General features: G+C 37.5%; 1 protein-coding gene across 1 annotated transcript in view; it reads right to left on the bottom strand.

Moving 5' to 3' along the window:
* The window catches only part of LOC124779320 (lysosomal alpha-mannosidase-like), a 270,837-nt gene that overhangs the window by 241,136 nt on the left and 12,321 nt on the right, over positions 1-17,380 (bottom strand). Inside the window, exon 2 of the mRNA XM_047253703.1 lies at positions 1,742-1,844. Coding sequence (XP_047109659.1) covers positions 1,742-1,820 — 79 coding nt within the window. The 5' untranslated portion in view covers positions 1,821-1,844. The remainder of the gene's footprint in view (positions 1-1,741; positions 1,845-17,380) is intronic.

Here is a 17,380-nt window from a genome sequence, read left to right as displayed (position 1 = left end):
GCAGTACAAACAGACTTAAACTTTACATTTAAGACAGATGTGTAACTTCTTTTGAAAACCCTATTTAGTGCACAAAAGGCACTTCAGACTATTTTATTCCTTTATTCATTTTTTATATGTCTCGCTCTTCTCCTTTCTTGTGAAGTAGAATGATTCCAGCATTGTTCACATTTTGGGGAATTTCCTTTGCCTGCATGCAGCAAATTCATATTTTTGAAAGTTCATTTTTATAATTTTTTTCCATCTCTGATAATTTTGTTGAAATGCCACCACCTTCTTATGTCTTTTCTTCATTCACACCCTGCATGGTTTTAAAAAAATGGTTCTGAGCACTATGCGACTTAACTTCTGAGGTCATCAATCGCCTAGAACTTAGAACTAATTAAATCTACCTAACCTAAGGACATCACACACATCCATGCCCGAAGCAGGCCTGAATGGTTTTAAATCATCTATCATTACTCATGAAATAGCATTACTTCCATGACTCATAACCTGTGCCTCTGATCCATCTCTTAAACCGTGCAAATACAAAAGAAATCAAAAAATACTTGTACAGTTTTCTCCCTATTGTTAACCAGTGCACCATCTGCTGTCTCAAGTGATAAAGTAAATTGTATACAAAACATAAGTTTCAGTTCTGTTATCTTCATACACCCATTGGTTTCAAATATTTCTTGTAAGAATTTTGATAGTATCCTCTTCGAGATATTTCCAAATAATTTAATTGATTCAATAATTTCTTTCATGTTACCATCATCATTTGCTTGAAACCCACACCTGCTCTCAAGTTATTGCTAGTTCATTCTGACATGTTCTTGACTTTAGCTTATTCATACAATTTCATATTAACATAAAATTATGTTAAACAATGGGAAGTCCAGTTGGGAATATCAGCAATATTATGGAAAGGGCAGATTGCTACCCACCATAAAGATGACACATTGAGTTGCAGACAGGCACAACAGAAAGACTATCACACAATGAACTTTTGGCCAAAGCCTTCTTCAGAAAGGAAAAGAAAAAAACACAAACATTCACACAAACAAGCACATCTTTCTTGTTCAGAAAGCATGTTATGTCACTTCTTGGTAGGTGAATCATTTATTACACTTATACTCCTGTATTTCCAAACATAAAATAATTAGGCACGTCCACTATCTTGTTCTTACCTTTCACATTATAGTAAACATATTTACACAGATTCTAGCACTGCATTAGTGCAAAGGACCAGCAACAAAATTTAATTATTATTTATTTAGTTTTCTATCACAATTGCATGTAATCTTTAATGGTGACTATTTTAGAAAATGTGCATTCATTTTCAAACAATTGCCTGCATCTCCAATATTTGACTGTAACATTGACATAACATATGTTATGTTGACCTGCTGTGTGAACAAGCCTTTTGCATCCTCCAAGGGGATTATGTTACAGTCAAATACTAGACATGCAGATAATGGTTCAAAAATTAATGCATGTATTCAAAACAAGTTAATTAAAGGTTATAAGCAATTGTGACAGAAAACTAATCAAATAATGAACATTTTTCTATGGTTTCCTTCCATTAATTTTCTCATAGTTTTTCAAGTATATTCTTCCATATATTAAGTTAACTATCTGAAGGGAGATGGAAGATTAGGGCACAACATCTGCCTTCAATGTTATCATTAACAATGGCATCTATTTTTTTCCATATTGATTTAAAATAAAGCTTTATTTCTAATATTACAGTACTTACTTCCATAATAATACTGGTCCACTGTTTTTAACCATCCAACATCATCATGTGAATGTGGTATCATGTGTACATTTATCATGCCAGGAATGGTTTCATGGCATGCCTAAACAGTAAATAAATTTTCTGTAAATTGTTTTGTGTTATATGCATTGATATTAACAATCTTATAATAAACATAAGAACTAGTTCATGGACACTTCACAAATATATTTTCAGATTGTTATTCACAAAACTCTTGTTATTTACCTGGACTTTCCACTGTATGTTATTTACCTGATGGTATGTGCATCTTCATGTTGAAAGAAATTTACATTATATATCAGTCATGAAAAATAAGTGGAGTTTTGTACAATTATAATGTTACACACTTGACAAGGGCTTGGTCATGTCATTTGGCTAGTTAGCCTGCTTATTTTATGATAAATAATGCACAAACAATATATCATTTGCTCGGATGACAATGAATTTATTTGCCCTCCCCCCATGAACCATAGACCTTGCCATTGGTGGGGGAGGCTTGTGTGCTTCAGTGATACAGATAGCCGTACCGTAGGTGCAACCACAATGGAGGGTATCCGTTGAGAGGCCAGACAAACGTGTGGTTCCTGAAGAGGGGCAGCAGCCTTTTCAGTAGTTGCGGGGGCAACAGTCTGGATGACTGACTGATGTGGCCTTGTAACACTAACCAAAATGACCTTGCTGTGCTGGTACTGCAAATGGCTGAAAGCAAGGGGAAACTACAGCCGTAATTTCTCCCGAGGGCATGCAGCTTTACTGTATGGTTAAATGATGATGGCGCCCTCTTGGGTAAAATATTCCGGAGGTAAAATAGTCCCCCATTCGGATCTCCGGGCGGGGACTACTCAAGAGGATGTCGTTATCAGGAGAAAGAAAACTGGTGTTTTATGGATTGGAGCATGGAATGTCAGATCCCTTAATTGGGCAGGTAGGTTAGAAAAGGGAAATGGATCGATTAAAGTTAGATATTGTGGGAATTAGTGAAGTTCGGTGGCAGGAGGAACAAGACTTTTGGTCAGGAGAATACAGGGTTATAAATACAAAATCAAATAGGGGTAATGCAGGAGTAGGTTTAATAATGAATAAAAAAAATAGGAATCCAGGTAAGCTACTACAAACAGCATAGTGAATGCATTATTGTGGCCAAGATAGATATGAAACCCATGCATACTACAGTAGTACAAGTTTATATGCCAACTAGCTCTGCAGATGATGAAGAAATTGATGAAATGTAAGCTGAGTTAAAGGAAATTATTCAGATTGTGAAGGGAGACGAAAATTTAATAGTCATGGCTGACTGGAATTCGGTAGTAGGAATAGGAAGAGAAGGAAACATAGTAGGTGAATATGGATTCGGGGTAAGAAATGAAAGAGGAAGCCACCTGGTAGAATTTTGCACAGAGCATAACTTAATCATAGCTAACACTTGGTTCAAGAATCATGAAAGAAGGTTGTATACATGGAAGAAGCCTGGAGATACTAGAAGGTATCAGATAGATTATATAATGGTAAGACAGAGATTTAGGAACCAGGTTTTAAATCGTAAGACAGTTCCAGGGGCAGATGTGGACTCTGGCCACAATCTATTGGTTATGAACTGTAGATTAAAACTGAAGAAACTGCAAAAAGTTGGAAATTTCAGGAGATGGGACCTGGATAAACTGACTAAACCAGAGGATGTACAGAGTTTCAGGGAGAGCATAAGGAAAAAATTGACAGGAATGGGGGAAAGAAATACAGTAGAAGAAGAATGGGTAGCTTTGAGGGATGAACTAGTGAAGGCAGCAGAGGATCAAGTAGGTAAAGAGATGAGGGCTAATAGAAATCCTTGGATAACAAAAGAAATATTGAATTTAATTGATGAAAGGAGAAAATATAAAAATGCAGTAAATGAAGCAGGCAAAAAGGAATACAAAAGTTTTATAAATTAGATTGGCAGGAAGTGCAAAATGGCTAAGCAGGGATGGCTAGAGGACAAATGTAAGGATGTGCAATGAGCAACAAAAAAAGATGAGTATTTTTATTATTAACAGAACTGGTTATTAAAATTTGACTGTCCTTGTCACTCGGTGCAGTGTGTCACTACCTGAGTGTGGCAAGAACTGTGAAAATGTGACCAGTTGCCCTGATTACTAACTTACTCCAAACACCACTAAGTTCAGCATTGGGCAACAAGAGGGTGGGGACAGTTAGAATGTGGTGGCATCGTCCAGGATTTTCTGAAAGTGAAATGAGAATGCTGTGTTGGACTAGTTTTCTTCTTGCAGATTAAAAGATACTGTGAAAATTTTGTGTGAACAATCAGCCAAATATGAACCACAGCTACAAAACAGCAACAATAACAGCAAAAAAAGAGTTTACAACAAGAAGAAGAAAAGGAAGAAAAAAAATAAAAAGTGAGGTGAAAAATTAGCAATGTCGACATCCAACAACAAAGTTATGTCTGGAGATATTTTCTTTATTTTTTTCTTTTTTGTTGAAGTGCTTCATTATACAGGTATTAACAGTGACAGTTATTGAAGAATCTGGATCAACAGGAAATAATACAGACATGGGAGACTTAAGTAGTGTAGTGAAACAAGAATAGGAAAACGTTAGTGATGAACTTGTGAAACAGGAATGATAATGACATAAGTGCCAAGCTATCACTGTTAGTAAAAATTAGCAATGATAATACAGACCAGGTAATAAAACTGAGTAATGATTAGTTCAAAAAACTCTGTCAGTCAATAGGAACTTTATTTGAGTGTGTCAATAGAAATACAGCTCAATTAAATGATAAGACTCAGTTCACAGAAATTGGTCATTAGTAGGAGTGTTCTATGATTAAATTAATAAACGAAAATTTAATAATGAAGTTGCAAATGTCAAAGATGAGATCACTGAAGTTAGCAAAAAACAAAATGGCTTTTGAAAAAGTCTATGAGGGAATAAGAACTGTCAACAAAAATGTAAATAGTCAAATTTTGATTTAAGAAGCTAATGTTGAAACCAAACTGGCACTTGTTGAAAACAGCTTTGGTGAACAGGTGAAAACAGCAGACAACAAATTCACAGAAAATGTAAAATTAAGTAACGACAAAACTAGCAACCTACAAAGCAGTGTTTCAGCTTTGTGTAAAAAAGCTGAAGAATTGTCTAATGATGTAGTTAACAGAAATCTTGTTAACAATGTTGTTACCACTGCAGTGAAAAACTTTTGAGGTGAAGGTAGTTTACATCTTGTAGATTTTCTGCAGCGTTACTGAGATAACTTTGTGTCTAATATGACTTGATAATATGAAAATCAAGTTTGTTACGATGTTTCTGGAAGGTGAAGCATTAAGTTGGGCATATCAGTATACTAATGATGACAGAACATATGTAGATTTTGAAAAAGGATTCATCATCATCATCATCATCATTAAGACTGATTATGCCATTCAGCGTTCAGTCTGGAGCATAGTCCCCCTTATAAAATTCCTCCATGATCCCCTATTCAGTGCTAACATTGGTGCCTCTTCTGATGTTAAGCCTATTACTTCAAAATCATTCTTAACCGAATCCAGGTACCTTCTCCTTGGTCTACCTCGACTCCTCCTGCCCTCTACTGCTGAACCCATGAGTCTCTTGGGTAACCTTGCTTCTCCCATGTGTGTTACATGACCCCACCATCTAAGCCTGTTCACCCCGACTGCTACATCTATAGAGTTCATTCCCAGTTTTTCTTTGATTTCCTCATTGTGGACACCCTCCTGCCATTGTTCCCATCTACTAGTACCTGCAATCATCCTAGCTACTTTCATATCCGTAACCTCAACCTTGCTGATAAGGTAGCCTGAATCCACCCAGCTTTCGCTCCCATACAACAAAGTTGGTCGAAAGATTGAACGGTGCACAGATAACTTAGTCTTGGTACTGACTTCCTTCTTGCAGAAGAGAGTAGATCGTAGCTGAGCGCTCACTGCATTAGCTTTGCTACACCTCGCTTCCAGTTCTTTCACTATGTTGTCATCCAGTGAGAATATGCATCCTAAGTACTTGAAACCGTCCACCTGTTCTAGCTTTGTTCCTCCTATTTGGCACCCAATCCGTTTATATCTCTTTCCCACTGACATTACTTTCGTTTTGGAGATGCTAATCTTCATACCATAGTCCTTACATTTCTGATCTAGCTCTGAAATATTACTTTGCAAACTTTCAATAGAATCTGCCATCACAACTACGTCATCCGCATATGCGAGACTGATTATTTTGTGTTCACCTATCTTGATCTCACCCAGCCAGTCTATTGTTTTCAACATATGATCCATAAATAATATGAACAACAGTGGAGACAGGTTGCAGCCTTGTCTTACCCCTGAAACTACTCTGAACCATGGACTCAATTTACTGTCAACTCTAACTGCTGCCTGACTATCTATGTAAAGACCTTTAATTGCTTGCTAAAGTTTGCCTCCTATTCCATAATCACGTAGAACTGATAATAACTTCCTCCTAGGAACCCGGTCATATGCCTTTTCTAGAGCTATAAAGCATAGATACAATTCCCTGTTCCACTCGTAACACTTCTCCACTATTTGCCGTAAGCTAAAGATCTGGTCCTGACAACCTCTAAGAGGCCTAAACCCACACTGATTTTCATCCAGTTTGCCCTCAACTAATACTCGCACTTTCCTTTCAACAATACCTGAGAAGATTTTACCCACAACACTGATCAAAGAGATACCTCTGTAGTTGTTACAATCTTTTCTGTTTCCATGTTTAAAGATTGGTGTGAATACTGCTTTCTTCCAGTCTGATGGAGCCTGTCCCGACTCCCATGCCATTTCAATTAAGACCTGACATTCCACTGTATTTGATGAGTTCTGACTTAATTTCATCCACCCCAGCCACTTTATTGCATTGCAATCTACTGACCATTTTCTCCACTCCCTCAAATGTGATCCTATTTCCATCATCATTCGTGTCCCATAGTACATTGAAATCTGAAACATTACTGATCGTATTTTCACCTACATTGAGCAACTCTTCAAAATATTCCCTCCATCTGCCCAAGGCATCCACAGGATTCACCAGCAGTTTTCCTGACCTGTCCAAAATACTTGTCATTTCCTTCTTACCTCCCTTTCAAAGATTGCTAATTACACTCCAGAATGGTTTTCCAGCAGCTTGACCCAAGGTCTCCAACCTGTTTCCAAAGTCTTCCCAAGATTTCTTCTTGGATGCTGTAGTTATCTGTTTGGCTTTGTTTCTTTCTTCAACATAACTTTCTCTGTCTACCTGAGTTCTAGTATGTAGCCATTTTTGATACGCCTTCTTTTTCCTTTTACAGGCTGCCTTGACTGTGTCATTCCACCAAGCTGTTTGCTTCATCCTACCTTTACACACTACTGTTCGAAGACATTCTTTGGCCACTTCAAGTACTGTGTCCCTGTACCTTGTCCATTCCTTTTCCAGTGACTGCAATTGACTACATTCAACTAACTGGTGCCTTTCTGAGATCAGTGATATGTACTTGTGTCTGATTTTCTTATCCTGAAGTTTCTCCACTCTTATCCTCCTACACATGGGCCTCCTGCACTTTCGGCCTCACAATACCAATTTCACTACAGATTAAATAATGATCAGTGTCATCAAAGAATCCCCTGAATACACGTGTGTCCCTCACAGCCTTCCTGAATTCCTGATCCGTTATTATATAGTCAATGACAGATCTGGTTCCCCTGCCTTCCCAAGTATACCGGTGAATGTTCTTATGTTTAAAAAAGGAGTTTGTGATTACTAAGCCCATACTGGCACAGAAATCCAAGAGTTGTTTCCCGTTTCTGTTGGCATCCATATCCTCTCCAGATTTACCCATAACCTTTTCACACCCTTCTGTTCGATTTCCAATCCTGGCATTAAAATCACCCATGAGCAGAACACTGTCCTTGTCCTTTACTCTAACAACTACATCACTGAGTGCGTCATAAAAACTATCCATCTTATCTTGATCTGTCCCTTCACCATGCGAATATACTGACACAATCCTAATTTTCCTGCTAGACACTGTCAAATCTATCCACATCAGTGATTCGTACCTTATTGCAACTACGCTGGGTTCCATTTCTTTCCTGATGAAAAGCCCTATACCCCATTGTGCTATTCCTGCTTTGACTCCTGACAGGTAGACCTTGTATTCTCCCACTTCCTCTTCTTTCTCACCCCTTACCCGAATGTCACTAACAGCTAAAACATCCAACCCCATCTTACTTTCAGCCTCTGTCAGCTCTACCTTCTTCCCAGAGTAGCCCCCATTGATATTAATAGCTCCCCATCTCGTTACCATTCGTATCTTAGGAGTCCCTGGTTTGTCAGTTAGAGGTGGGACTCCGTCACCTCCAAAGGTCCGAGGCATTTTGCTCTGATTGTTGCCAGCATCATATTTATAGTACCAGGGAAGCAGGTTGCTAGCCTTACTTGCCCCGGGTCCCATTGAGTTTTACCCCTAATGGTTGAGGGACTAACCGGTGGATTTGGTAGTCTTTGCCGTCTGAGCACAAAGGTGGCCATGACTTGGAATATGTCTGAGATGCCCAGCCTTATTCCAAAGTAACTGGTATCCCGACTGTCAGGACCACTTACTTGGCCACTCACACGTTGCCCATAGTTCATGAACTAGGACATGATACCAGGAACCCACACCATGAAAAAAGATTTTGTGATAAATTTTGGTCAGAGACTCAACAAACTTGAATAAAAAGTGATTTTCTCAACGGACAAAATTACAGGGAAAGACATGAAACAGTTTTGCAAAAATTAGCAATTTGAGCAAACCTTTTGATGCTTTAAAAAGGTTACCAGTTGGGGTACAGTGGGGCCCAGTTTATGGGCCAGATGACAAAGTAGACAGTTTTTAAAATATGTAGATAAAGTAGATAGAGTTTTGAAAAAAAACAGTGAAATACAACTACAATAACTACACACATTTTGAAAGAGGTTGTAATCAAAACTGGCCCAGTAATAATCACAACAGGAGAGAAAAACTCTTCTACGACAAGCTTTTAAGTTTCATAAATAAATATGTACCTCTTACAGTACAACAACATGGTTTTAGAAAGTCTAAATCCACACAGACAGCAATTTTCGAATTCTTAGACTGCATGTTAAAATCCCTTGATCAACATAAATTAGCTGCAGGTATTTCTCTAGATCTGTCAAAAGCCTTCGACGTCCTGGACCAGAACATTCTGCTTGAAAAATTAGAAAAACGAGGAGTAAGAGATGTAGCACATAGCTGGTTGTGTTCGTACCTAAAAAACCACAGGCAGAAAATATCACTTCAGTATGAATTCAACAAAATAAATAAAACAAGAAACAACTCCTTTCTTTCTAGGGAATTACCAATAAAATATGGTGTACCACAGGGCTCAATCTTAGGTGCACTACTCTTCTTGATTTATGTGGACGACTTAGTTGAATATATGAGTCCCACAAAAACTATCCTTTGATTTTATCCATACTGCATGAGAGGTCATGGTTTGCCGATGACACCAGCATATTGCTCACTGGATCCAGTCCAGAAACTTTGTGGTCCACAGCAAAACTCATTATAAATACAGAAAAAACTGTGTGTGTTGATTTTCATTTAATTCCTCTAACTAATCAATTGTCTATTCAAGCCCCAAATTAAAAAATGATCCCCTAGAAAATGTAAGTGTCACAAAATTCTTGGGTCTATGGGTTCAGCAAGACAAAGTGGGACACACATATAAATAACTTGTATAGAAAACTATCATGTGTGTGCTATGGTTTAAGAATTTTAAAGGCTACAACAAGCAAACCAACAGTTCTTCAGGCATACTATGCACAGTTCCACTCACTAATCCAATATGGGATCATTTTCTGGGGATACTCAACTCACAGTGTAAAGATTTTTAGAATGCAAAGAAAGAGCTTTAAGAATAATTTGTGGTCTTAAAAAGATGGAGACCTGTAAATCCAATTTTACTGAGCTTGGTCTTCTAAATGTTCCTAGTTTATTCATTTATGAAACTATCTTGTTCACTAGGGACTACCTCCTGAAAACAGGCAAACTGCTACAGAACAAAAAGTACACAACTATAGCACCAGAAGGGAATCAAATATACATCAAAAATATCACAGAACAACCACCTATCAGAGGAGCATTATTAACATTGGTGTAATACTACACAATAAGATACTAGAAAAAATAAAAAATACCACTCATGCAATATTTAAAGCTAAACTAAAGGCAGTTCTAATAAAGCACTGTTTCTATTCTGCCAGAGAATTTCTGAATATGTAACAAAATTAACTGTAATAGGTACCTAATTTCAATTTGCCTACTATTTTGCTAATACTATGTATTATTGTAACTTATCTCTGACCTGTACAATATCAATTGTACAATTTGTGCTATATGATAAAACTGGACCAATAAAAAAATCAATCAATCAATCAAAGAACATAATAATCACAATGGTAACAATTATCATCAGAAGGAACATTATGGAGTAAATGGTAAAAATTTTTATTTTGGAGAGCAACATGGTAATAATTGGAATAGAGATGATAATAGAAACACAAGGAAGTGGGAAGGGGTATTAATTCAGGAAATAAAATGCAAGCTTGGGTCCAATCGTTGGCCTGCATGTTAGGGACTCATGAAACAAATCACAAAATAACAGTGTAAATGCTAACAATTTTTATTTTGGAGAGCAACATGGTAATAATTGGAACAAGAATAGGAATAGAGATGATACAAAAAAAAGGAAGTGGGAAGGGGTGTTAATTCAGGAAACAAAACACCAGTTTGGGTCCAATTGTTGGCCTGCAAGTTAGGGACTCATGAAACAAATCACAAATGAACCAGAAATTACGCAAATATGGACATACAAGAAATACATTTTAGTGAGGCAATCAGTAGCTATCTAAAAGATATGTACTATCCTGTTAATATGATATCTATCAAGAAAGAAATATGTTCTACAGATAAGGAAAAATATAGAAATAAGGTCAGTGAAAATTTAAAAAGAGGGTTGTTGTTGTTGTGGTCTTCAGTCCTGAGACTGGTTTGATGCAGCTCTCCATGCTACTCTATCCTGTGCAAGCTTTTTCATCTCCCAGTACCTACTGCAACCCACATCCTTCTGAATCTGCTTAGTGTATTCATCTCTTGGTCTCCCCCTACGATTTTTACCCTCCACGCTGCCCTCCAATACTAAATTGGTGATCCCTTGATGCCTCAGAACATGTTCTAGCAACCGATCCCTTCTTCTGGTCAAGTTGTGCCACAAATTTCTCTTCTCCCCAATTCTATTCAATACTTCCTCATTAGTTATGTGATCTACCCATCTAATCTTCAGCATTCTTCTGTAGCACCACATTTCGAAAGCTTCTATTCTCTTCTTGTCCAAACTATTTATCGTCCATGTTTCACTTCCATACATGGCTACACTCCATACGAATACTTTCAGAAATGACTTCCTGACACTTAAATCAATACTGGATGTTAACAAATTTCTCTTCTTCAGAAACGCTTTCCTTGCCATTGCCAGCCTACATTTTATATCCTCTCTACTTCGACCATCATCAGTTATTTTACTCCCCAAATAGCAAAACTCCTTTACTACTTTAAGTGCCTCATTTCCTAATCTAATTCCCTCAGCATCACCCGACTTAATTAGACTACATTCCATTATCCTTGTTTTGCTTTTGTTGATGTTCATCTTATATCCTCCTTTCAAGACACTGTCCATTCCATTCAACTGCTCTTCCAAGTCCTTTGCTGTCTCGGACAGAATTACAATGTCATCGGCGAACCTCAAAGTTTTTATTTCTTCTCCATGAATTTTAATACCTACTCCGAATTTTTCTTTTGTTTCCTTTACTGCTTGCTCAATATACAGATTGAACAACATCGGGGAGAGGCTACAACCCTGTCTTACTCCCTTCCCAACCACTGCTTCCCTTTCATGTCCCTCGACTCTTATAACTGCCATCTGGTTTCTGTACAAATTGTAAATAGCCTTTCGCTCCCTGTATTTTACCCCTGCCACCTTTAAAATTTGAAAGAGAGTATTCCAGTCAACATTGTCAAAAGCTTTCTCTAAGTCTACAAATGCTAGAAACGTAGGTTTGCCTTTCCTTAATCTTTCTTCTAAGATAAGTCGTAAGGTCAGTATTGCCTCACGTGTTCCAGTGTTTCTACGGAATCCAAACTGATCTTCCCCGAGGTTGGCTTCTACTAGTTTTTCCATTCGTCTGTAAAGAATTCGTGTTAGTATTTTGCAGCTGTGGCTTATTAAACTGATTTTTCGGTAATTTTCACATCTGTCAACACCTGCTTTCTTTGGGATTGGAATTATTATATTCTTCTTGAAGTCTGAGGGTATTTCACCTGTTTCATACACCTTGCTCACCAGATGGTAGAGTTTTGTCAGGACTGGCTCTCCCAAGGCCGTCAGTAGTTCCAATGGAATATTGTCTACTCCGGGGGCCTTGTTTCGACTCAGGTCTTTCAGTGCTCTGTCAAACTCTTCACGCAGTATCGTATCTCCCATTTCATCTTCATCTACATCCTCTTCCATTTCCATAATATTGTCCTCAAGTACATCGCCCTTGTATAGACCCTCTATATACTCCTTCCACCTTTCTGCTTTCCCTTCTTTGCTTAGAACTGGGTTTCCATCTGAGCTCTTGATATTCATACAAGTCGTTCTCTTATCTCCAAAGGTCTCTTTAATTTTCCTGTAGGCGGTAGCTATCTTACCCCTAGTGAGATAGGCCTCTACATCCTTACATTTGTCCTCTAGCCATCCCTGCTTAGCCATTTTGCACTTCCTGTCGATCTCATTTTTGAGACGTTTGTATTCCTTTTTGCCTGTTTCGCTTACTGCATTTTTATATTTTCTCCTTTCATCAATTAAATTCAATATTTCTTCTGTTACCCAAGGATTTCTACTAGCCCTCGTCTTTTTACCTACTTGATCCTCTGCTGCCTTCACTACTTCATCCCTCAAAGCTACCCATTCTTCTTCTACTGTATTTCTTTCCCCCATTCCTGTCAATTGCTCCCTTGTGCTCTCCCTGAATCTCTGTACAACCTCTGGTTGTTTTAGTTTATCCAGGTCCCATCTCCTTAAATTCCCACCTTTTTGCAGTTTCTTCAGTTTTAATCTACAGGTCATAGCCAATAGATTGTGGTCAGAGTCCACATCTGCCCCTGGAAATGTCTTACAATTTAAAACCTGGTTCCTAAATCTCTGTCTTACCATTATATAATCTATCTGATACCTTTTAGTATCTCCAGGCTTCTTCCATGTATACAACCTTCTTTCATGATTCTTAAACCAAGTGTTAGTTATGATTATGTTGTGCTCTGTGCAAAATTCTACCAGGCGGCTTCCTCTTTCATTTCTGTCCCCCAATCCATATTCACCTACTATGTTTCCCTCTCTCCCTTTTCCTACACTCGAATTCCAGTCACCCATGACTATTAAATTTTCGTCTCCCTTCACAATCTGAATAATTTCTTTTATTTCATCATACATTTCTTCAATTTCTTCGTCATCTGCAGAGCTAGTTGGCATATAAACTTGTACTACTGTAGTAGGTGTGGGCTTCGTATCTATCTTTGCCACAATAATGCGTTCACTATACTGTTTGTAGTAGCTTACCCGCATTCCTATTTTCCTATTCGTTATTAAACCTACTCCTGCATTACCCCTATTTGATTTTGTGTTTATAACCCTGTAGTCACCTGACCAGAAGTCTTGTTCCTCCTGCCACCGAACTTCACTAATTCCCACTATATCTAACTTCAACCTATCCATTTCCCTTTTTAAATTTTCTAACCTACCTGCCCGATTAAGGGATCTGACATTCCACGCTCCGATCCGTAGAATGCCAGTTTTCTTTCTCCTGATAACGACATCCTCTTGAGTAGTCCCCGCCCGGAGATCCGAATGGGGGACTATTTTACCTCCGGAATATTTTACCCAAGAGGACGCCATCATCATGTAATCATACAGTAAAGCTGCATGCCCTCGGGAAAAATTACGGCTGTAGTTTCCCCTTGCTTTCAGCCATTCACAGTACCAGCACAGCAAGGCCGTTTTGGTTATTGTTACAAGGCCAGATCAGTCAATCATCCAGACTGTTGCCCTTGCAACTACTGAAAAGGCTGCTGCCCTTCTTCAGGAACCACACGTTTGTCTGGCCTCTCAACAGATACCCCTCCGTTGTGGTTGCACCTACGGTACGGCTATCTGTATCGCTGAGGCATGCAAGCCTCCCCACCAACGGACCAACAGCAAGGTCCATGGTTCATGGGGGGGGGGGGGAAAGAGGGTACAGAAGAAATTAATTTATCAGAATTCTATGACTGGGTAGAGACTTGTCAGTTGTCATGTGGTTGATATTGTGTTGATTTTGGAATTCAGAAACTACTGGAAGAACCAGGTAAGAAACAAGTGAATAGTGTATTAATGAACAGCAACTCGGGTGAAACTGGGTAGTTAAACAATAATGAAGTAGGGAATTATGATGTTGGTAATTTGTGCAGTGAATGATATTAATGATGCCATTAAGCCAGGACGTTTATGGTAGTTTTGAATATAATGAATTGAAGAGGAGAATGAGAATAGTAATGAGAAAGAAAAGTATTTTGTTTGCTTTAAGGAAGAATTGGAGGCATTAGGTACTAGAAAGGAAATCTGTAGAATTGGTTATGATGCTGTAGAGATACCCAAGGACACTGCAAGGATTTAGGGACATTAATGACAGTGTCACAGCAAACAAAACTCTTGATTTAATTACTAGTATGAAGGCATCTATAGAGGATCATACTAATTCAGGTATAGAGGATCATACTAATTCAGTTACCAGTTATGAGAGTGACAGTAACCTCCTTTTGTTATGAATGAGAATGGATCTTTTTTATATAATATGTGGTTAGATATTGATGCTGTTGAGAAAGATGAAAACATTAGAATCATGATAAAATACATCTGCATTTAACTTTATATCCAGACTGGTGACATAAAATTAATAATGTTATTGTAAAAGAACTTAAAGACAATTACCAGAGTGCTGATGTAAGATATACAAGTAGGAGTATGTGGATTGATGAAATTCTCAGTAATAGTGATAATGTTGTCTGCGTTAATTTAAAGAAAGTGTGCCAAAGCAATGAAAATGGTAAGAACAACAGTGATTTTGAGGGCTTTCGTTTTGAAGGGGTAGAAGATGATCTGTCATCTGTATGAGGATGTTAAGACTGATAAATGTACTGAAGTTTGTTGTCTGTTCATTAAGGTCAACGTAGGATCTTGCAAAGCCAGGAGTCTTGTTGATATAGGCAGCCAAATTTCAGGAGTATCTGAATCTTTAAGTAAAAACCTAAAACATAATGAGAACTATGTAGAATTATCAGTAATTTGAGTCTGGATTAAAGGAGCAACTGGGAAACAGTGAAATGATTAAAAGTCAGGCTTTAATAACTCTTACAACTGACAGAGAGCTTTTACACAAGGATGTTTAATAATTCAAAATCTCTGTGAAGATTTTATCCTTGGCATGACATGGACAGTCAGTGTGAATGCAGGTTTTGATTGGGGAGGGCAAAAGTTGATAGGCAGTGTAACTGATGGAGATTGTATTTGTACTTTTTTTTTAATAAAGTCAACTATATCTTATAAGGAGGATAAAATAAATAGCATATAATGTTTAAAAGACAATGGATTTGTAATCAAAGATATGCCAGGATTAGATGCAGATAAAGCAGAATTTAAAGAACTCGTAGAGACTAAGATTTCAGAAGCAAAGGGTTAATTGATAATCAGAAACAAGTGTTGGAACCAATGTTATGGGAGTATAGTGATGTGTATAGTAATATTCCAGGTAGAGTGAGAGGACCTCTGTGTACTTTGCAACTAAACCCACATCAACCATTTTTTATAAAGCCATATTGCATACCTATAGCTAACAGAGCTGCAGTTGAGAAAGAGTTGCGTAAGATGGAAGTGTGTGATAATCATTGAGAGAAGTGTTAGCCCATATAAGAACCCACTAGTCATCGTTTCTAAAAGAGATGGGGGAGAGGGATTGATTCTCGATTCTAGGCATTTGAACAAGTATTTGCACACAGAAACAATATCACTCTTAAAACATTGATGAACTTTTATACGAATTGAAAGATATCCATATTATTTCTAGTTTGTATTTAACTTCTGGACTTCATCAGGTATCTTTAGCTCCAGAATCATGTAACAATACTGCCTTTCTTTACAGTGGTTGATGTTACCCATACTGTGTAGTACCTTTTGGTCTGATGTCACCAGTAACTGAGTTTATAAGTGCATTAGATTATGTACTTCACTTGATCAAGATCTGGTAGGAGAATGTGATGTTTATGCGGATGACATTTTTGTAAATGGACAGAGTTGAGAAGAGCATTTGAGGTTGTTGAAGTAGGTAAGTGAAAAATTTAGACAAGGAGATGTGACTCTGAAACTCGAAAAATGTAAATTTGCTGTTTCTGAACTAAAATTCTTAGATCACGTAATACTCGGGAAGAAATCTTGGTAGATCATGATTAAATTAAAGCAATCTCAGATTTTCCAGTGCTACACAGTAGAAAGCAACTGAAATCTTTTTATGACTTACGTGAATTTTATCGAAAATTTGTGTGTTGACAAAGCTTGAATGCATCCTATTTAAGCAAATTACTTAAAAAGAATACTAATTGGGTCTAGGCCCAAGAATGTCAGCAAGCATTTGAAAACATTAGGAAGGCACTGAATAATGAAAATTTGTCACACAGACCAGACTTTAGCCTACCAATTTGTTTACACGCATATAGTAGTGATAATGTTTTGGGAGCAGAACTATTTCAGGAAAAAGAAGGTAATGGGGAAATCATATATGACACAATTGCCTTTGCAAGTAGCATGCTGTTAAAACATGAGAAATCTTACATGGTTACAGAAAAGGAACTGTTAGCTGTTTACTTGGCATGTACTAAATTCAGCACCTATTTGTTGGGGCATAAAGTTATTGTATATTCAGACCACAAAGCACTAAGTTACCTACAGGAATGTAGACTATATCCTAATAGTCTTACCAGATGGATAATGTATTTACAACAATTTGATTATGAGATTAAATATATTAAAGGTGCAGACAATGTTGTTCCACATGCTTTATCAAGGATACCACCAGGTGGAAGTGATGAAAATTTTTGTCAAAATGAGGAAGAGGAGTTTAAAATCAGATATATGAAGGGTATACTTGATGAGAAAATTATTAGAGCAATGTGTAACAAAATTAGAAGGAACCAAAACTGTGATCCACACTGGAGGACAGTAAAGAATTGTTTAGGCAAAATATGTTATGAAGTATACAAAGGAATACTTTTCAGGAGAACAGATGTGGATTCTGAAGACTGAAAGTTATATTGGCCAGAGGAAGAAGCTGGAAAGTTGATTAAGTATATACTTGAGAGCTATGGAATCTATGGCACTCAAAAATGTACACAAAAGCTGCAAGAAAATGTTTATTTCTATAACATGGCTAAAAATGTTAGGAAAGAAGTGTCTACTTGTGACAGGTGTCAGAGAGTCAAGATAAGTAACA

Source organism: Schistocerca piceifrons, chromosome 1 (genome assembly GCF_021461385.2).
Source record: "Schistocerca piceifrons isolate TAMUIC-IGC-003096 chromosome 1, iqSchPice1.1, whole genome shotgun sequence".
In the NCBI taxonomy this organism is placed as follows: Eukaryota; Metazoa; Arthropoda; class Insecta; order Orthoptera; family Acrididae; genus Schistocerca; species Schistocerca piceifrons.
The sequence above is the reverse complement of the archived record's forward strand: the minus strand, read 5'-3'. Positions and strand labels throughout refer to the sequence as shown.